Source organism: Patagioenas fasciata, chromosome 1 (genome assembly GCF_037038585.1).
Source record: "Patagioenas fasciata isolate bPatFas1 chromosome 1, bPatFas1.hap1, whole genome shotgun sequence".
NCBI lineage: Eukaryota > Metazoa > Chordata > Aves > Columbiformes > Columbidae > Patagioenas > Patagioenas fasciata.
In genome coordinates this window covers 100,765,221-100,782,624 of record NC_092520.1, presented here as the reverse complement: position 1 = coordinate 100,782,624, position 17,404 = coordinate 100,765,221, and the positions used below count along the sequence as shown (strand labels likewise).

The following is a 17,404-nucleotide window of genomic DNA, read 5'->3' as shown; positions in this document are numbered from 1 at the left end:
ATAAGCTATTTGAAGGCTTAGAAGAATAGAGTGAAGTAACCTGTAAAAATAACCTTTATGTTTGACTGCCTTGCTTAACTTTCACATAAAGCATCAATTTTTAGCTTTCCCACAGAGCCCAAGTGCAGAACTTATTAAATTAGGCATATTGAGTCATGGCAACTTCCTTTTCTAGCTATCATCTCATCCTCACCTGATCAAATTGGTGTTCTCTGTCAGAGTACATGGTGACCCTGCTGTTGTTGCCAGGAGATGCTTTTGGTAGGGGGGCTGAATTATTTTACTGTCTATGGAAGATGTGGAACTTCCTAAGTATTAGTTTGTGAAAGGACTGAGCAGCAGCTTATATTTCTCAGTATAGGGATGAAAATTCCTGTCTTGTGCATGCATGGTTAAATACATAATTAGATATTTGAGGATGCTTGCTTTAGTTAATTTATAGAGTTGAGTGGTAATTATTAAAAATAATGTAAAAGCTTCCCAGGCTACCCTCTGTGACTGTTTTGAGTTTCAAATCAAAATAATATAACACCATCTTGTGACACTGTAGCTGTCCTAGATTTTCCTGCATGCTACTGATTTTTGTAATTACTCTAATCTTTTTAGCTGCATTGCCAAAATTGATAGTATTTCACCTACCAGCAGGGAAACTGGGAGACAATTTTTACTCTTTCTAAACATTTTGGTTTAAGAGTTGATGTACTGAACTGGGAATAGGGAGTCCCAGGCCATGAGTTCATCCCTTCAACTGGTTTATTTCTACTGCTGTGAGACTGCATCAGGGTACTTCTAGGAGAAATACTACAGGAATTTCAGACTCATCTACGCAGGCACACTGCCCTATCATTCTGAGGTCTTGTCTACCACATGGAAATACCTGACAAAGTCACCTTACAACAAAGTTTTTCTTTGGTCATCTACTTAATATGTGTATAAAATGTCTTTAACCTCTCTGATAGCAGACTGAAATGAGGGCAAATTACAAGAGAGGTCTGTTGAGCAGGTTTGATGTGCAAGTGCTCAGTCTGACAGATGACTCCTGCAGAACCCCTTGTAATGTGTTTTCCAGTCTTTTACCCCAGCCCACTATTACTTCTGAATAGTTCTCTTGATTCACGTTGGTTTGCACAGTGATGAAAAAAAATCTGTAACAACAATTTTTGTAACAGAAATTCACAACAGTCCATCAAAAGTGATATGACCTGCAATACAACTCAGGTTTTCAACATTTTGGCTACTTGCCCTATACTGGCAGGTTTGGCAATTAGGGTGTGTGCCTCTAAGTCCAACAGTTTTGATCAAATACAGATGACAGCCAGTGACCTTGATTTTTCTGACTTTGCAGCACCAAAGACTCATTTTTACATAAACAGATGGGACTAAAATTCAACCAAAGCACATTTAGGAGGATTTGTTGATCACTAGCTCATTAAATTAAAACGTAGCAGTGCACGTATGTCAAGTGGACATGCGTAAGAGCCTGTTTTTTATGCATTATCTACTGTTGTCAATATAAGAACTTGGATAATCATTGTTAAAATATGCTTACTAAAAGACAAAAATACAGTTGCACAACATTTGTAGACAGTTCTGGTGTTTGGGGTTTTCCTCTGTATTCCTTGTTTTCAATAACTCCACCGATGTGGATTCAGAGCCTGTGCTCACTGCTTAATGTAGTGGTGAGACAGGATCTGTTGTGTTCTGGAGTATTTTTTTCTCAGTTCAGTGGTAGTTCTAATCAAAATTTCCATTGTGGTAGAGAAGATTTTTACTGCAGTTACTTATTCTAAACGTGATATGACAACCTAAACCAAATGAAGGTGGACTTCAGCTGTTGTCCAGCACAATGAAGATGCCTGCAAATCTGAAATATTGATTAAGCAAGCCGATTTGGGCTGAAAATATACTGTAAGCTCCAAAAATTTTCTCCAGCAAATTCACATTATTACTGTCCTCTGACACTGTATTTTCCATACGGAAAAGGCTTCAATTCTGGTATCAATTCCTATTTACCAGTAATTTTATTTTTTAAAGTAGTAAGTAGGAATGTATGCAGAACTGTTACTGTCCTGCAAGACTTTTTGTTATTTCTCTGAATTGTGAAGAAAAATGGAAATGTCTTAACTGATGTTTGTGGAGGACGAAGAGTAGATTATCCAAGAATTTGTATTTTTACCGCAAATCAAATTTCAAATGAAAAGAAAACTTTAATTGGAAATGTGTTGAAGTGCATTTAAAAATCATTTTAGTTATATCAAAAGGTCAAAGAAATGCAACAGCTTAGCCTTTATAACCCTCAGTGTTCACATGCTCTAATCAGTATTTTCTAACAGAAAATGTCCCATGGAAAAATGTCTGCCTCTTGTGGTGTTAGACAGCAATTAGGTTCTGGTATGCTGATCACACATGCTTTTTTGTCACTTTTAATACTAACACAAAACTTGGTAAAAAGACTTGTCCAGCTTTCCTAGCTTTCCAAGCTGGTTGAAAGAATCAACCAGTTTGGGTCAAAAGTCATTATTGCAATATAAATAGGATAGTGAGCAAGTTGTCGTTTTTCTGGCAAGGACAGAGCAGATAGCCAAGGATTTTAGACTTTTTGGAGATGGTGCTGCCATTAACGTCAGCTGCAGAAGTGGTCAGAACTGTCATGTCACCATAGTTTTGTTTTGAACCAAGGGATGCCGGAATATGAATGCAGTTTGAAATGAACACGGACAAATGCAAATTCTGCAACCTGGACAAGAGACGCCCTTTTCAACTTCTCAAAGTTCTGGTAGAAGTGCTGAAAATACCTGTATTACTTTTATATATACAGTAATTGTAATTCACCTTTGCCTGTGTATTTCTTTCCAGGTGACCATTTCCTTGCAATAGATCACACAATTCATCCAGGGCAATGTTATTTTTTGTGAACTGTCAACACAGCTGTTTTTTTGCAATGTTTTGCTAGGTGGGTTGCCTTGGTTTGCTCAAAGCAATAACACTTTAATACTCTCCATCCCAGAGGGAGCAGCCTTTCTCTGAACAGCAGTGATGCAGAGGTCAATGGAGGCCACTGGAGAGGGGCTGTGGGTCCTGCCAGCAGAGGAAACGTGTCCATACCTGCCCTCCCGAGGTCTCTGGCGCTCAGCACACGCAGCATGACTGCAGATCATAGCAGGGTAAGTACAGTGATGCGGAGCTGATGTCAAATACAGCTGATGCCAAACAAGATGACTTGGCTGGTGTCTGCCCTGATTTGTAGCCCAGAAAGGACAAGCCCAACAGAGAAGATTTTGTTTCTTCCTTAATTCTGCTGGGACCAGTGAAGATTTCTACTAGAACGGAATATGTCGTGCTCTATCCTTTATGTTTTTGGTTTGGCAGAGGTTTTTCTGTGTCTAAAGCTTGCTGTTAATGTCCATTGTTGTATAAAGAGTTACAGATTCTGAAGTGGGAAGCACAAGGGATGGGAATAAGTGGTTTTGGTACTTCAGGGCCTTGAGTAAGTGCTGTGAACTAAGGATGCAACTTTCCAGCATGCAGGGTTCTGCACACTCCCACTAACTTCTAAGGGAAATGTTGCAAGCTCAGCACTTGCAGAAAATTGAGCTGTAGTGATTTTAGGTTTTTTTCTGGATTTGGACACTGGACTCTACATAAATTATGGCATAGTGCAAAATGGGAGATGCTCTATCAAAATGAAAGGTAGGATTCCAATTGCATGCAGTTAGGCCTCTTGGGATGAAGGTGGCTCCATCTGAGCTCGCTACCTTGGCTGTTTTGTAATAAGTAGAAGGATGTTGCTTATCTAGCCAAAACCAGACACTCTCTTCATTCCTGGAGAGCCTGCCTGTTTGCCAAGCATCTCCTTCTGGCTGTGCACTGAGACCCCCATCCTGAATTTGTTTCAGTCGCCCCTCTTAAGAAATCAGGATTGTACGAGCAAGTTATTCTAAGTTGCCATGACTTAAGTGTTTAAGGAAAGCAAAATTTACAGTCAGAGGTAATGCCTTTTACCATTACTGTTTGGGAAAAAGTAGGTGAGCATTTTCTAACGTCCAAGTATTTGGTCTTATTTTTTATTAGGAATGACAATATATAAGTTAGTATACATGAAGGCAGTTTTGGGGTCTGTAAATCAATTAATAGCTGTTTCGTTTATATTCTTGTTGAAACACAGACTGACTCGGTTTCAAATGCATTCAATTTGATTGAAAAAGGCTAATCTATTTAATTTAGATGAAGTTATGTTGTTAGCTATTCCGTTACAGGAAGGGAAAAAGCTATAATGATATCAAGTATATTAACTTTATTTAAGGGGTTATATGGGCAGAATTTAATTACTTCAAGTCCACTTGGTTTTACCCTGACTGAAATCATTATGCTGGTACAAAAGCAGTAGGTTTTATTTTTTTCCTTTCTTTGTCTTTTATCTTTTTTTCCTTTATAGATTTTTTCTTTCTTTTTTTCCTTTTTAATTTTTAAGCTAAGTGAACTTTTAAGATATTTGAGTGTTTTGCTTCCCTCCTCTTGCTCCTGATGCATTTCTCTGATTCTTCAGTTGCAGACTCCAAATGTATACATGAATGACGTATTTGTGCAAATTTTATGCATGATCTGTGATAATTAAAGCAGATTAGATTGTAATCTAAATATGTTCAGTAATAGACTGGATGCTAAAGGAGCTGTGAGCTTCTGAGAGCTGATAAAAATGGCACTTTTGTAGACTGACAGTGAATAAGCTTGCTTTTTGTATAAATGCAATGTGCATTTTTCTTATTGGTCAGGACACTGGCTTAGAAAATGGCATGATTATTCCAGCAAGTGAAAGTGTACCTGAAGATTTGGTAAAGAAGCACCCTAGGAAAGTATCTGGAACACCTTCCATTGCAGTTTCAAGAATATCTTTGTCATCAGGCAAGTATTAAGTCTTTTTCTGCTTTCTGGCAGCCTTTATTATCAGATGATTGTAGCTATTGTGATTCTGCTCCTTTTGTTTTTAAAGCACATTAAAGAATCAGATGTAAGCTTCATAAATTTGTTCATATTCATTCTGAAAGTTCTTCCCTTTTACTAACCAAGTTTATACCACTTCACAAGTTATACATTTGAAAAAAATATAATCCTAACTTCAATAATGTTGGCATAATATTTGCATTAGGTAAATCACATGCTCTTAGAAGTGTGAAAAGACTTCATTCACAATTGCACATTGTTAAATCATTCTCTGTACAGTCAATTGTATAAAATATTACCAATCTGCAATCTGTAAAGTATTACCGTGCTGCTACCTTTACATTTTACTCCCACTTTGCCCAGAAGGAAATTTGGGGAACAATGAGCTGTCAGAGACAAGTCCCTTATAGCATGTATGTCATTTCATTTTTATACATCATGCATTGAATTTGCCTCAATTTACTTCATTTCATTGGAGGCTGTTGGGTAAATAAGGCTTGCACAGGAAGGTCATGTCAGAGCTCCTTTGCAACAGTGGGTAGAGACCCTCCTTTTCCCATCCAAAGTAAGAAGCAGGAGCCCCCTGCACTCTATTGCTTCTCCCAGGCACTCAGTTGGCTTCTTACGAGGCCAACAGGGTGGGTTCAGATTTACAGGTTTCTCTCTGAAAGGCAGCAGGGATTGCCTTATTTCAGCTGAATTTAGCCCAAAGCAGAAACCTAGTGGCATATCCCACACAGCTAACCAAAGGAGATAACATTCTTCATCCTAGATTTTTCAACTTGAAAGCACCAGAGTTTCTTTGAGAATACTGTAGAGTGCAAATCCAGGCAGAGGTGCTACAGACTGCTACTTTTTTATGAAGCAAAAATTCTTTATAAAGTAAAGGTTTTTCCAGTAGAAAAGAACTGGCCTCCTGTTACTAAAGCAGATGGATGCTGAGCAAAATTGCAGGCAGCCTGACAATGGGCCTCAGACTCTTCATTGTCTTCATTGTTTGTAGATCTCAAAGGACATCAAGCTCAGGTGAGTGACCTTTCCTGTCACATCAACTGTAGCCCAGGCAGAAGATGGACAGTTAAAAACTTTTCAGATTCCTGCCTGCAGGACCTAAAAGTATTCTCTTCCTCCTCTTTCTTCCTCAATATATTGAACAGTCACAAAAAAGATTTGTGTGAGGAAGACTAAGAAAATCTTTCTCCAAGACATCAAAAGTGTCTTATTCCTAATAGAGTGGATGAGATATGTGTAGGACTGAAAGAAATTTGTGCAGGTCTGAAGACTTATTTATTTCTTCCTCCTTTCTGCACAGGGAACACCAGTAATGACAGAAGTACTTCCTCTTATGTCCATCTGATCCCTAGTTGCTTAATTCTGAAGCAGATGCTAGGAAGAATTTGATGGTGGTGGGAGATGTGATAATCACTGTGAACACTCACACTGCGAGTTTTCATCTAATGATAGAAAGTTCTGGGTTGGAAGGGACCCGTAAGGATCATCAAGTCAAGCTCACATCCCTGCATGGGACAACCTCTGAATTCACACAATTTTGCGATATTCCAGGCTGATAGGCCTACCAGAGAAAGTCAAAAGGTTGATCCGTAGTGTCATTCACAGTAGGCCATTACCTCAGATAAATAGTATAGGGGGCAAAGTATTGACCAGAAGGCGGAACAGCATCAGAAAGCATATTTTTCCATTGATCATATTAACATTCACTTGTCATAGAGTTTGTGACAGATACCTAAAATATTGTTGTGTTTTTTTCTTAAAAAACAATTGGATTTGAGACAACATTTAATAAAATGTGAAAGATGAAATGGATTTTTTTGGTACAAGTTATAGCAAACATTTTAATGGCTTTTATTTTCCAGATCGTAGCCGATCTGAGATAGATTTGAGTGAATCTTTCTCTGAAGGAAATGAGGATACTCTGAGCCTAAGAAGCAAATCTGTACCTAGTGCCTTAGATCAGGAACTGGTAAGTTCTAAATATGTAAATGTTTATCTGATGGAAATCTTATAAAATCAGTGCTGTATATATATATATCAATGTAAAATATAAGTAATGTAGAGCATTATTTCAGAGATATCTAATGGGTTTTTAAACAGCTTCATCTTCTGAGTATGTTAGCTATAGAATGTTTCCAATGAATAGCCATGGTGACAGTTTGTTATTGATTTGCTGTTTTTTGGGTTTACAGGTGAAATAATACTGGCCTGAAAATACATTTCAGGCACTATGTTACACTGACTCCAAAATTCTGTTAATTCATACTTTCTTAGATTTTAATTTTGATGCTGAGAAATACTATGCTTTAAAAGCTTTAATCTTTGTCTGGTTTTGATTTTCCCCTCATGTATATATTTTTAGCAAATGAAACCCCAACTTTCTGTTCTTCCACTGTTGCTTGCATATTCTTCCTGTTCACTGTTTTCTCCCATACATCTTCTTCTGTGTATTCTATGGGCTGCTTTTCCTGAAGTGATTCACAACCTCCCTCTCCTCTTATCCACATATCCACATTGCAGATATGCATCAATATTATCAAAGAATTTCCAAGCTTGTTAAATATGCATGAGGGGAAAAAAAGAGTTATTTAAATAGTTCTTCATCTAGTCATAATTTATTCTGAAATTTCCAAATGTGTCCTTGCTTATAGCTTAAAAAATCCATAACGCTCTGTGTGACAGTTTACACGTTTTGCCTATTGTCATAGTCCTTCCCAACCATCTGCTCTTTTCAGAAGAGCATCGTCCATGGGAGATGTCTCCACATCTTGTAGCATTTGATACTTGTGGCTTGGTGGAAAACAATATGTTGGGATTCCCACCTGTTTCTTGGATTGTAACCATTTAGAGAATTTGCCTGTAGCACTGCTTTGTTTGGGTTAATCTTTAAGGAAATAAAAAAGCCTTTCCTGTGTGTCAGATTTCTGTGAAAGAAGAATTTCAAAAATAAGTCATTTATTTTTTTATTGTAGTAAAGAAAAGTGATCTGTTCTTGATTAAGAAGCTGGAAAACATTGCAGAAGAAAAGCATAAAATAAGAAAATACAAACTTCAAATGTATTTATATCAGTTTTCTCCTCTAATTGTACAGGATACCATAGTTATCACTTAGGGATTTCTCTGAGGCAGGTGCCAGAGTTTCCAAATCCAGAGTGGTATCTGTTATTTGATTTTTGTCTTCCTCTTATTCAGAAGGGGTTTTTAATTTTTTTTTTTCTTTTTCTTTCTTGCTGACTTTGAATGAAATTTCAGATTGCACCTTGGCAACTCACTGGCTTCTTTACTAACTTACATAGGAGACCTTTCTTGCCGCATAACCTTGATTTAGTTCCTCCAGGACCCATGAGAGTACTAATTCCCCTTTAAACTTCATTTATAGCAGGGTTCATAGATCTTTGATTCTACCCATGTCCTCTCTTGCTCTGTCTAATGACATCAATTGAATTGTGTTCATCAGCTTTAATGTTACCATATTTTTTAGGGTAATTTGACTCTCAGGAGTCCTTCAGAATCTTGCCCTGTATTCATTATGGATGCAGTGTTTTGAGATATAAGTTGTATTCCTGCTGGAGTTTAGTTTATTTGGTGCTCAATATAAGAGGTAAAAAGAAAGATATCTGATGAAGATAACAACAGCTCCCACAGCCTGAGAAATGTACCTCCTTTCGTCTTGGCCAGTTGATGGAGCTCACTGAGCTCCTTCAGTCTCATTCCTGGATGACGGGAGCTGATAGAGGTGATGTGGAAGATGACACCTATCAATAGGATATGCAGATTGCTGGAATTTATCGGCTGAAAGGATAGGAAAAGACTTTTAGCCACTTTGCTCCCAGCTCTATCAGGAAAACCCATTACACATACAGAGAGATCAGCTGGGAAATTGAATGAGTATTTTGCTTCTCTAACTTAACATTGGTCTTGACAGTGAAAAGCAACAACTTCCAGAAACCCACATACTGTAGTAGGTGTTTATCAAAGAGTATGGGGAACCAGTTAAATTTAGTGTTGTGTTCAAGTGTGAGCATCTTACCTGGAGAGGTGTATGTTGAAATCCTGACCAAGTAGTGTTCATTACATCCTCAGCTGCTTTATTAGGAGTAATTGGATAATGTGCATTTTATAACCTCTACTGGAGACCATGAGATTAATGACCTAATAGCTCTAACCTTAATAAGCTAATAACACTAACCAATTATGTAGTTGCAGTTCTGTAACACCTCCTGAGACACATAATCATTGTGGTACAAAATGAATTAAGTGCATAGGTTAAATGTTAACCATATTTTTAGTTTTAGATATCTGCTTACAGACAAAAATTGGTAGTCAGCTAGCTGTTGCTAGGACTCTTTGTGAAGTACTGTTAATACTGGAGTGTCTAGACCAGAAGCAACCCAGTTTGAAGATGTTGTCTTATCTTTTTTGTCCTGTATTTAATTATTCAGCAATAAGAACATAGCATTGTTTATTTTGAAGTCCACAGATATGTATACAACAGAGTAAAGGAAAGAGTTTTCCTTCTGTTACCAGGCTTGCTTCTTCCTGTTGTATGGACAAGAAAGAAAATTGTTTATTCTTGTGCCAAGTTTTAAATTGAAGTACAACACCTGAATTCTTAAGTAATTGAGGAAAGCAGAAGTGACGGGTGGGGTTTCTTGTTTTTATTTTAGGAGCTTTTCGGTTTTAACTTTTGAAGGATTGAGCTCTTTGTCTGTCTCCCTCTATAGTTTGCTCTGTTGTGCCTGGGTCTCCATGGACTTTTTCCTTAGAATATAAAATATCTATGACTTCTTTTTTTCTGTGGAGTGTTAACAGTGCCCTGAACAGATTAGAAAGAGACCAGCAGAGGAAGCTTATTGTAAGAATATGAAGTTAGGAGGAATTTTTACTTTGATATGTGAATTCTGGTCCCAAATAGTGATGATGTGTCCTGATTTCCCTCTGCTCAATATTAAATATGTAGTTACAGTTGGAAAGTAGTAATAAAAAATCTTGCATCCTTTTCAGCTGGGTTCATTTCAGTTCAGTCACTGGAGCAAAGGAGAAGTAACAGCTAGTTTTATGCATACTAATGACAAATACTCTGCAAATCTTTAAATGAACTGTGACAGTTCAGCTCTCCAGCAGCATTTGTTCTTTGCTCTGTTTTTCCTGATTAGCATAGAAGTCTTTGAAACTCCTGATTTTGAGTACAGTACTTTTCTGTTTAGTTTAAGAAAGTGATAATGATGTAGTTGACCATGTGAGATTTATTATAGCTGCAAAACAGGTTCCTAAGGGACATGGTTTAGTGTTAGGGTTAGGTTAGGTTAGGTTAGGTTAGGTTATGGTTGGACTCCATGATCCTGAGCATCTCTTCCAACCGAAATGATTTTAGGATTCTGTTCTATGAAAACTAGAAGGAGAGTCTTTCAAAATACCTGCCCTAAGGTTTAGGGAAATGCTTGAAATTTCTAAGCTACACTTACTAGGATGATAGCTCTTGGTTGATGTTTTTTCCTGTGACTTTTACTTAAAATTAACAGCCCCATTAGGACCATCAACCAGATTTTAAATTTCTTTTTAGATTTTATTTAATTACTGTGTTTAAAGAAATGTAAATTCTTTTTTTCTGTATGCGACCTAAAGATGTTACAGTTCGGTCTTGCTTATTAAAACTCAAGCATATATATGATGCTGTGCAATTACTGATTTTTTTTCCTCCCTTTTAAAGTATTAAAATAATACAGGAATTTAATTATTTTAAAAACATGCACATCAACTGGATTTTTTGTTTTGTTTTGTTTGCTGCTTGAATACATTCAGTGTGTGTGATGCCAGGAGAAGTTTCTTCCCATGTGGTTTGACAATAACACGGGGCTCTCAGCACTGACTGTTAGAAAGTGGCTCTATGTTAATGATTCTGTTCACGAAGTCATCGCCTGTCACCAGACAGAGTGAAAGGGTGCAAGTGTAATGCAAATTGTGTGCTCGTATATTTGCGTGAGTGGGACTGATATAAATGTGGATAATAATTAGAAAACTAGATGGCTGGATTGTAAAGCATATGTCCCATAAAACCATGAAACCTGGACTGTAACCAAGAAATCAATCATTTCATGGCTTCTGGCTACAAATGTCTTCGGGTAAACCAATATCAATGAAGCCCTGGCCCCTGGTATTGGACCTTAATTCACTAACTTCTTCTGTTAAGATTTGAAAAATTCTCACCATGTCCCTCTAAGTTTTCCAAACCTGAATTCCTGAATAAAAATAGTAATACATAGAATAAGGTAATTCACATGGGATTGTTAGTAGGCAGGGAAGTGGGTTTTGTTTATGTGCACAGTTGTTGGCTGTGTAAAGGCGTGCACCTCCAGGATAAGGTATGAAGGACGTGTCAGTTTTTTCAGTTCTTAAGCAATTAAACCCTGAAACCCTAACAGCATCTTTTCCCCTTATGCTGTGTGCCTGTGCAAAGATGTGGAAAATATAAATCAAAATTCCTCTAGAGATTAGAATTTTGAATACATCCTGCACTGCCTTCCTAAAGTGGAAAATACATGAAACAAAACCAAGCCACAGAGGGTAAACAAATACAGAGCAAAACACAGCGACTAAAATACCTGTTTGCCATTTAGGATTATCTGGATGAAACAGAAGAAGATATTGATGACATAGTGGCCTCTCGTTATTCAAGGAAACATGGACATTTGACAAGTGGATTATTAACAGTAAGATCTTGAGTGGAAAACATATGCTTTTTCCTTTCACAAAAGACCATCTTTTTTCCTTCAAAAAGAAGTTTAACTTCATACCACTTGGCAGCAGATCATCTTTCATCTTGCACCTGAGAAACATTCTTTAACATTAAGATAGTTTTCCTATTATATTTTTAGTGCTGTTCAAAGCTAAAATGCTACTCTCTGCAGTGCATGGAAAGACTAGACCATTTTGCATACTCATCAGCAGATGTCCTCACATGCTCAGGTTACTACCAAGCTGACATGTGGATAAGGTAAACCATGCATGTTTGCAGTATGCAGCTGCTCAGCTTTGCAGAGGAGCACTTAATCTTTATTTACTTGAAATGAAAAGAACAAGGCTATGGTGGGATCTTCTACCTCAAACCACTTCCTTATTGTTCAGGTTCTTGGGACACAAATACTTGTCTGTGTGTTTGCATACATACCAGTTCTGTGGCACCATTGTCCATGCCTCAGCCCAGCTTCTCCCATTTTTCATGAGATGATTGCTATGCCACCCACATCTGAAAAGTGTTTCTCTTTACAGTGAGGAGGGAGATATTTGGAGATTTTGGTTGGTGACAACTTTTCTACCTTCTGCAATAATTGCATTATTTTTCTGTTACATCCTTTTTATTTTTGTATACTGTTTTGTTTCTTATATACTGTAAATCAGATGTCTGAGTCTTGCAGTTGTCTAACTGTAGTAACTTAATGTTGATTTTAAAAGGGTAGCTGCATTTTCAGGTTGTAGCAGATGCTTGAGCTGCAATAGAATTGGTATAATAAGCCTTATGCAGTTCATTATGGAGTCTGCTATTCACTGGGAAAGAAAATGGCTGATAAAAGTAGCCTTTGGCATGTCTAGTTTATGACTGCCTGCTGTGTACCTCATTTTTGGGATCTGACGCTTAGGATGTGGGCAACTGATAGTATATTCAGAAAAGTCTCAGAGCCCTCTCTGGCCACACTTATAGAATTGTAGAATAGTTTGGGTTGGAAGGGACCTTCAAAGGTCATCTGGTGCCTAAGAATAGCTCTGGTCAGTATATAGGCTATCAGAACACTGCAACAAGTTCCAGATAGAAGATGAGGGAGTTGAAGAGGATGAAGACAGATGAGGAGTCTGTGTGCTAAAAGAGAAGATAAAATTTCATCTACGACAGTAACCGAAGAACTGCCCTTTCTAGATTGCATTTCCATTAGTCCCCAAGCAAACAGGGCCCAGGGAACGCCCTCCTAAGTTCTTGATCCCAAAGAGATGGAGTTGGCTGTATACCAGTTTGGCTTACCTGGGGAGGAGAAAGGGTGGGGAAAATTGCCATCACAGCATTTTAGTGTCTTAGATCTGCCCGTGTCCAGACTCTATTTCCCTTCTTATTTGTGTAGTTCACAGAAACAGACACAACTGACATGTAGCACTTCACACCAATGCAGCCTGATGACATTGGTCTAATTAGACCCACTTATGTGAGGCTGACTATGATTCATTGTCTCCAATGCTTCCTGGTCCCATGGATTTTATAGATAGAATAATTTTTTTTCCTCTGAATATTGATATGAGGGTTGCAGGTACCTAAGTGCTTTCTTCATTTAGGTCGCTGATCGAGGAACTCAGTGCCGCAGGCAGCATTCTGTTTGTGCGTTGGGTTTTGTCCTTTGCTGTAGATTTCCCTTTGACCTTTTTCTTAAGCAGAGCGCAGCTTTTCCACTGCTGTACTTTTGAGATAATCTCACATCTCAATGCTCTCGTTTCTCTGAATTCAGCATGACATGTGTTTTAATGTCACTGCATGCTATGTTAATGGCAAAACTGCAAATGGCAAGCTACTTCTCCCTGCAAGAGGAGGTCAATTTTGCACCTTCTTTTTTTTTTTTTAATTCCCCTTACGTGTATGTTACTAGTTACTAACATAGCTCCTCTTATTTTTGCCTTTACTCTGCTTGTTGTAAGTCTTTGAACCTTCTGCACTGCACAGATTTTTTTCACATACTTATCTGTCAAATGACTGTAATATTAAGTCACGCTGACATAATGTTATTACTGAACGCTAGGCTCTGTGTGTTTTTTCTTTTTCTTATTTTTTTTTCCTTTCTTGATTGAATATGAGAATTTCAAGTACAGTATGGATACACTGACAATAAGCATTTGAGTTGAAGGAAGAAATACCTCAAAGGGTAAAGATACTTGAAATCTACTGTTACATGAGTGAGCAAAAATGAAAATGGAAAGTGACACTGAACAGAAACTGTATCTCAGCATTAGGGCATCTTTCTCTGTGTTTTCCCAAAGCTAATACGTCAACTGTGTATTTAGTTTAACCTGCATCCTTCACCAGTTACTCTCCTAAGCACATTAGTGTGTTGTGAAGTCCCATCACATCAGTAAGACTGAATTGTTCCAGTACCTTACTGCAGCAACCAGATACAATGCGAAACAAATATGGTTCTTACTGAGGTGCTAAAATGAAGCTTCACATCCTCCATATGTGGTGCTTGTTTACTACTTATGAAACTGGAAAATGAGCAGATTTCTAAAGGACGTTACATTTAGCGTATCTAATGTCCAGTGTAAATGCCACAGAACAGAATCTGTGGGGAAAAAAGCCAAGTATATTAAATACTTCTACTGAATTTGTGTTACTTTGTTTGTGGTTTGTAAGCAATTCAGAAATTCTCTTTGCATAAATTCTAGGGTTGGAGGTCTTCTGTTAGTTTAGGACTTTCTGTTGAGTTTTTTCCCCCAATCATTTGTCCCTCACTGCCCACTTCTCTAAAGATCAAGAAAAAGAATATTTGGTTTCAGTAAAGAACAAATCATCCACCTCCTTGTGCTTTGTTTTCTGAAGTGGGCACACAAATTCTTACTTTTCTATTACAGGGATAATTTAGGCATTTTACAGCACATTTTGGGACTGTTAAGTTAACTAACAGTGTCCAAGGATACCCACTTTCACATACGCTAGAGGTGGAAATACATAAATGGTAAAGGCTGGAATTTAGCTTGAGACATGTTAGGAAAAGGAGGAAATGTGACACATTTGTATGTGAGTGTTGCCCATTCTCCAATAATTTTAACCAGTCCTGTTCATGGAATTTCAGCCAATTGTACAAAGGAATAAAAGAACAGGCCATTTTGGGTTTTTTTGTTTGTTTTCATTTTGGTTTTTGGTTTTGTGGTTTTTGTTTTGTTTTGTTTTTTTTTTTAATGAAGGATAAAGAAGGCCAGCAGAAATACAAAGCCCCACCTTTTTTGCCATTTATTGCTTCCGTACAGTGCATAAATATTAACTTTATGGATAATAATTGCTTGTTTTGGTTTTTCATGTCTGTTGTTGTTTACCATATTGACACAGGCCTGCTTATTCCTCCAGCTTTCTGTGCTGCAAGGCCCTTAGGCAAGATGCTTAGAGGGTTGAGTTTTGCCACAGACCAATTATTTTTGTGTGGTTCTTCCCTTTGATTGTCCTTTACCTTCCTCCCTGCAGCCAACAAGGATGGAGGTAGATCAAGATGTAGTCTCTGTTGAGCTTGTTGGTGACATTTCCAGATACTGCTCTAGCAAGCAGGGGGTGGTGGGGGGAATGCTTCCACCAATATTCTATTACTGTATTTTTTCCCAAAGAGTGACATGTTTAAACATTTGTGTGCCTTTGTATCTATTAGTTCAAACTCCACAGAGAAACTACAATTTCTTACAAAGAAACCAATCCTGCAAATACACGAATACTTAGCTTTTTGACTAGCTTAAGTGAGAGTTGACTTCATGCAGATGTAAATGAGAACAAATCCAAATACAATCCAATACAAATCCAAGTCTGCTGAGTTGGTGTTCTAAACTGTGATTTGTTTATTTTGGTACATCAGATATTTAATTTCTATTTAATTACCTCGAGCCATGCATCCTTCAGTACTTGAAGTATATGGGAAAACACTTAGCATTTCTCTGATTTGATGAGATCTTTTTCTTTCTTGCTTGCTATGACTTTGCAATACAAACTTCCTTTAGATAAGTAAAGATTTATTGCTGCACTTAGTCTTTCTAATTACAGCTATCTGATGCTCTTTTCTCTTGACTTTTTGCACTACCTTCTTTAAAGAGCTCCCCAGAAGGCTCTGACAGAAAATGGACGTATTTAAATGTGCCTGAAACAGACGGTGATACTGTGAGTTCTCCTGAATCCTCTGCTTAGCTTACTTTTAAGGTTTCTCTCTCTTTTGTTCATTTTTGTTGAAGGCTGTACCTGTGTGTCTCGCAAGGTTTCTTACATGTTAAGATTTAGCTTGTTATATATGTTTTTGAATTATCTTGCTCAATGACTCAATAGAAAATCTGCACCAGATTTCTCAAATGCGTTTGGTTCTGGCAGTGTGCACAATGCTCTGGTTTTCTTTCAACACTATTTAGTTCTTTCCTAATTGTTATCTTTTGGAAGAGGAAATCCTTGCAGCAATATTCTGCATGGTATAAGTGTAAAAAAGAATTGCGGAGTGATGTATTACATTGCAGTAGAAAATTTTGTGGGATTATTACAAAACATTTTTGGCTTCAGGAAAATTTCAGAAATGGTGGGTAGTAAATTTTACTCATTCTTTTAGAATTGCTAATGAGAGATGGGTGTCACTTTAAACAAACATGGATTTATACAATCTCCATTATGGGAAACATCCTTCTAGCTTTTTCTAATAGTTCTATCAGCAGTTGTGTTATGAAACTCGGGAAAAATTAGGTACACAGCTGGGACAGAGAGGTGATTTTTTTTTTTTTTTAATATTTTTTTAATTTAGTCTTTTTCTGCTTGGAACTTACATGAGCTTACAATTTATGTAGCCTGTCTGCTTTTCAGTTCATGCATGAATTAACTGGTGGTAATTTAGATTTAGTCATGTTTATAAGTAGGTTTGAGTCCTGCATGGAAAAACATCAGCTGTCTAGACATTTAAGCTATTATTAATTATAGTTCTTATTCCCTTTTGCATCAAATGGTGGTATTTCTGGTTTATGGTATATCTGTTTTCCTAGCAAGTCCTAACAAGGGTGACAGTATTGCAAAGCTGTGGCTGTATGAAAAAAAGCAGATTCTGAAAAAGAGTGATTTGTTTAAGCCTCTAAGTCCCTTTTCTCTCCCCCTCCAGACTAGCATCAACAGTATGCTGAGTGTATATAGTGAAACTGGTGACTATGGTAACGTGAAGGTCAGTGGTGAAATACTTCTCAACATCAGCTACAGCTACAAAACAGGTGCCCTCAACATCCTGGTGAAAAGTTGTAGAAACCTGGCTGTTGCAGATGAGAAGAAGCACAGGACCGATCCGTAAGCACAAAGAATTTCCTTAAACTCTGCTGGGGGTGTCCTCCACCACATCATGTGCTGTAGCCTAGGGCTGTGATGTGAGCCTGAGAACTCATAGGATCCAGCTGCTACAAGCCAGCAGTTTGATGATAGTTGGGTTTGGATTCCCTGTGGAAAATGCATTTTCAATATGTTTCTTAAGGCAATGTGTGCTTGTCCTGGGGGTTACTTAGTTTACTTATCGATCTGTTTGATAGTGAAAGGCCAAAAAAATGAAGGAATAGGGAGGCTGAATTGATTTCTTAATTCTAGAATTAAAGTATATGAGAGGAGTAATGTTTTGCAGGGAGGGAGGGATAGAGAAGTTTGGTTCACGCATCCATAGATTCACTGTGTAAGGACCATGTTTTCTGACCTTCCCAGTATAGTTTTCAG

General features: G+C 37.6%; 1 protein-coding gene across 1 annotated transcript in view; it reads left to right on the top strand.

The window, feature by feature from the left end:
* The window catches only part of SYTL5 (synaptotagmin like 5), a 92,264-nt gene that overhangs the window by 56,700 nt on the left and 18,160 nt on the right, over positions 1–17,404 (top strand). Inside the window, exons 7-12 of the mRNA XM_071811996.1 lie at positions 3,008–3,164; positions 4,773–4,902; positions 6,816–6,922; positions 11,571–11,663; positions 15,776–15,841; positions 16,812–16,990. Of these exons, the coding sequence (XP_071668097.1) occupies positions 3,008–3,164; positions 4,773–4,902; positions 6,816–6,922; positions 11,571–11,663; positions 15,776–15,841; positions 16,812–16,990 (732 nt within the window). The remainder of the gene's footprint in view (positions 1–3,007; positions 3,165–4,772; positions 4,903–6,815; positions 6,923–11,570; positions 11,664–15,775; positions 15,842–16,811; positions 16,991–17,404) is intronic.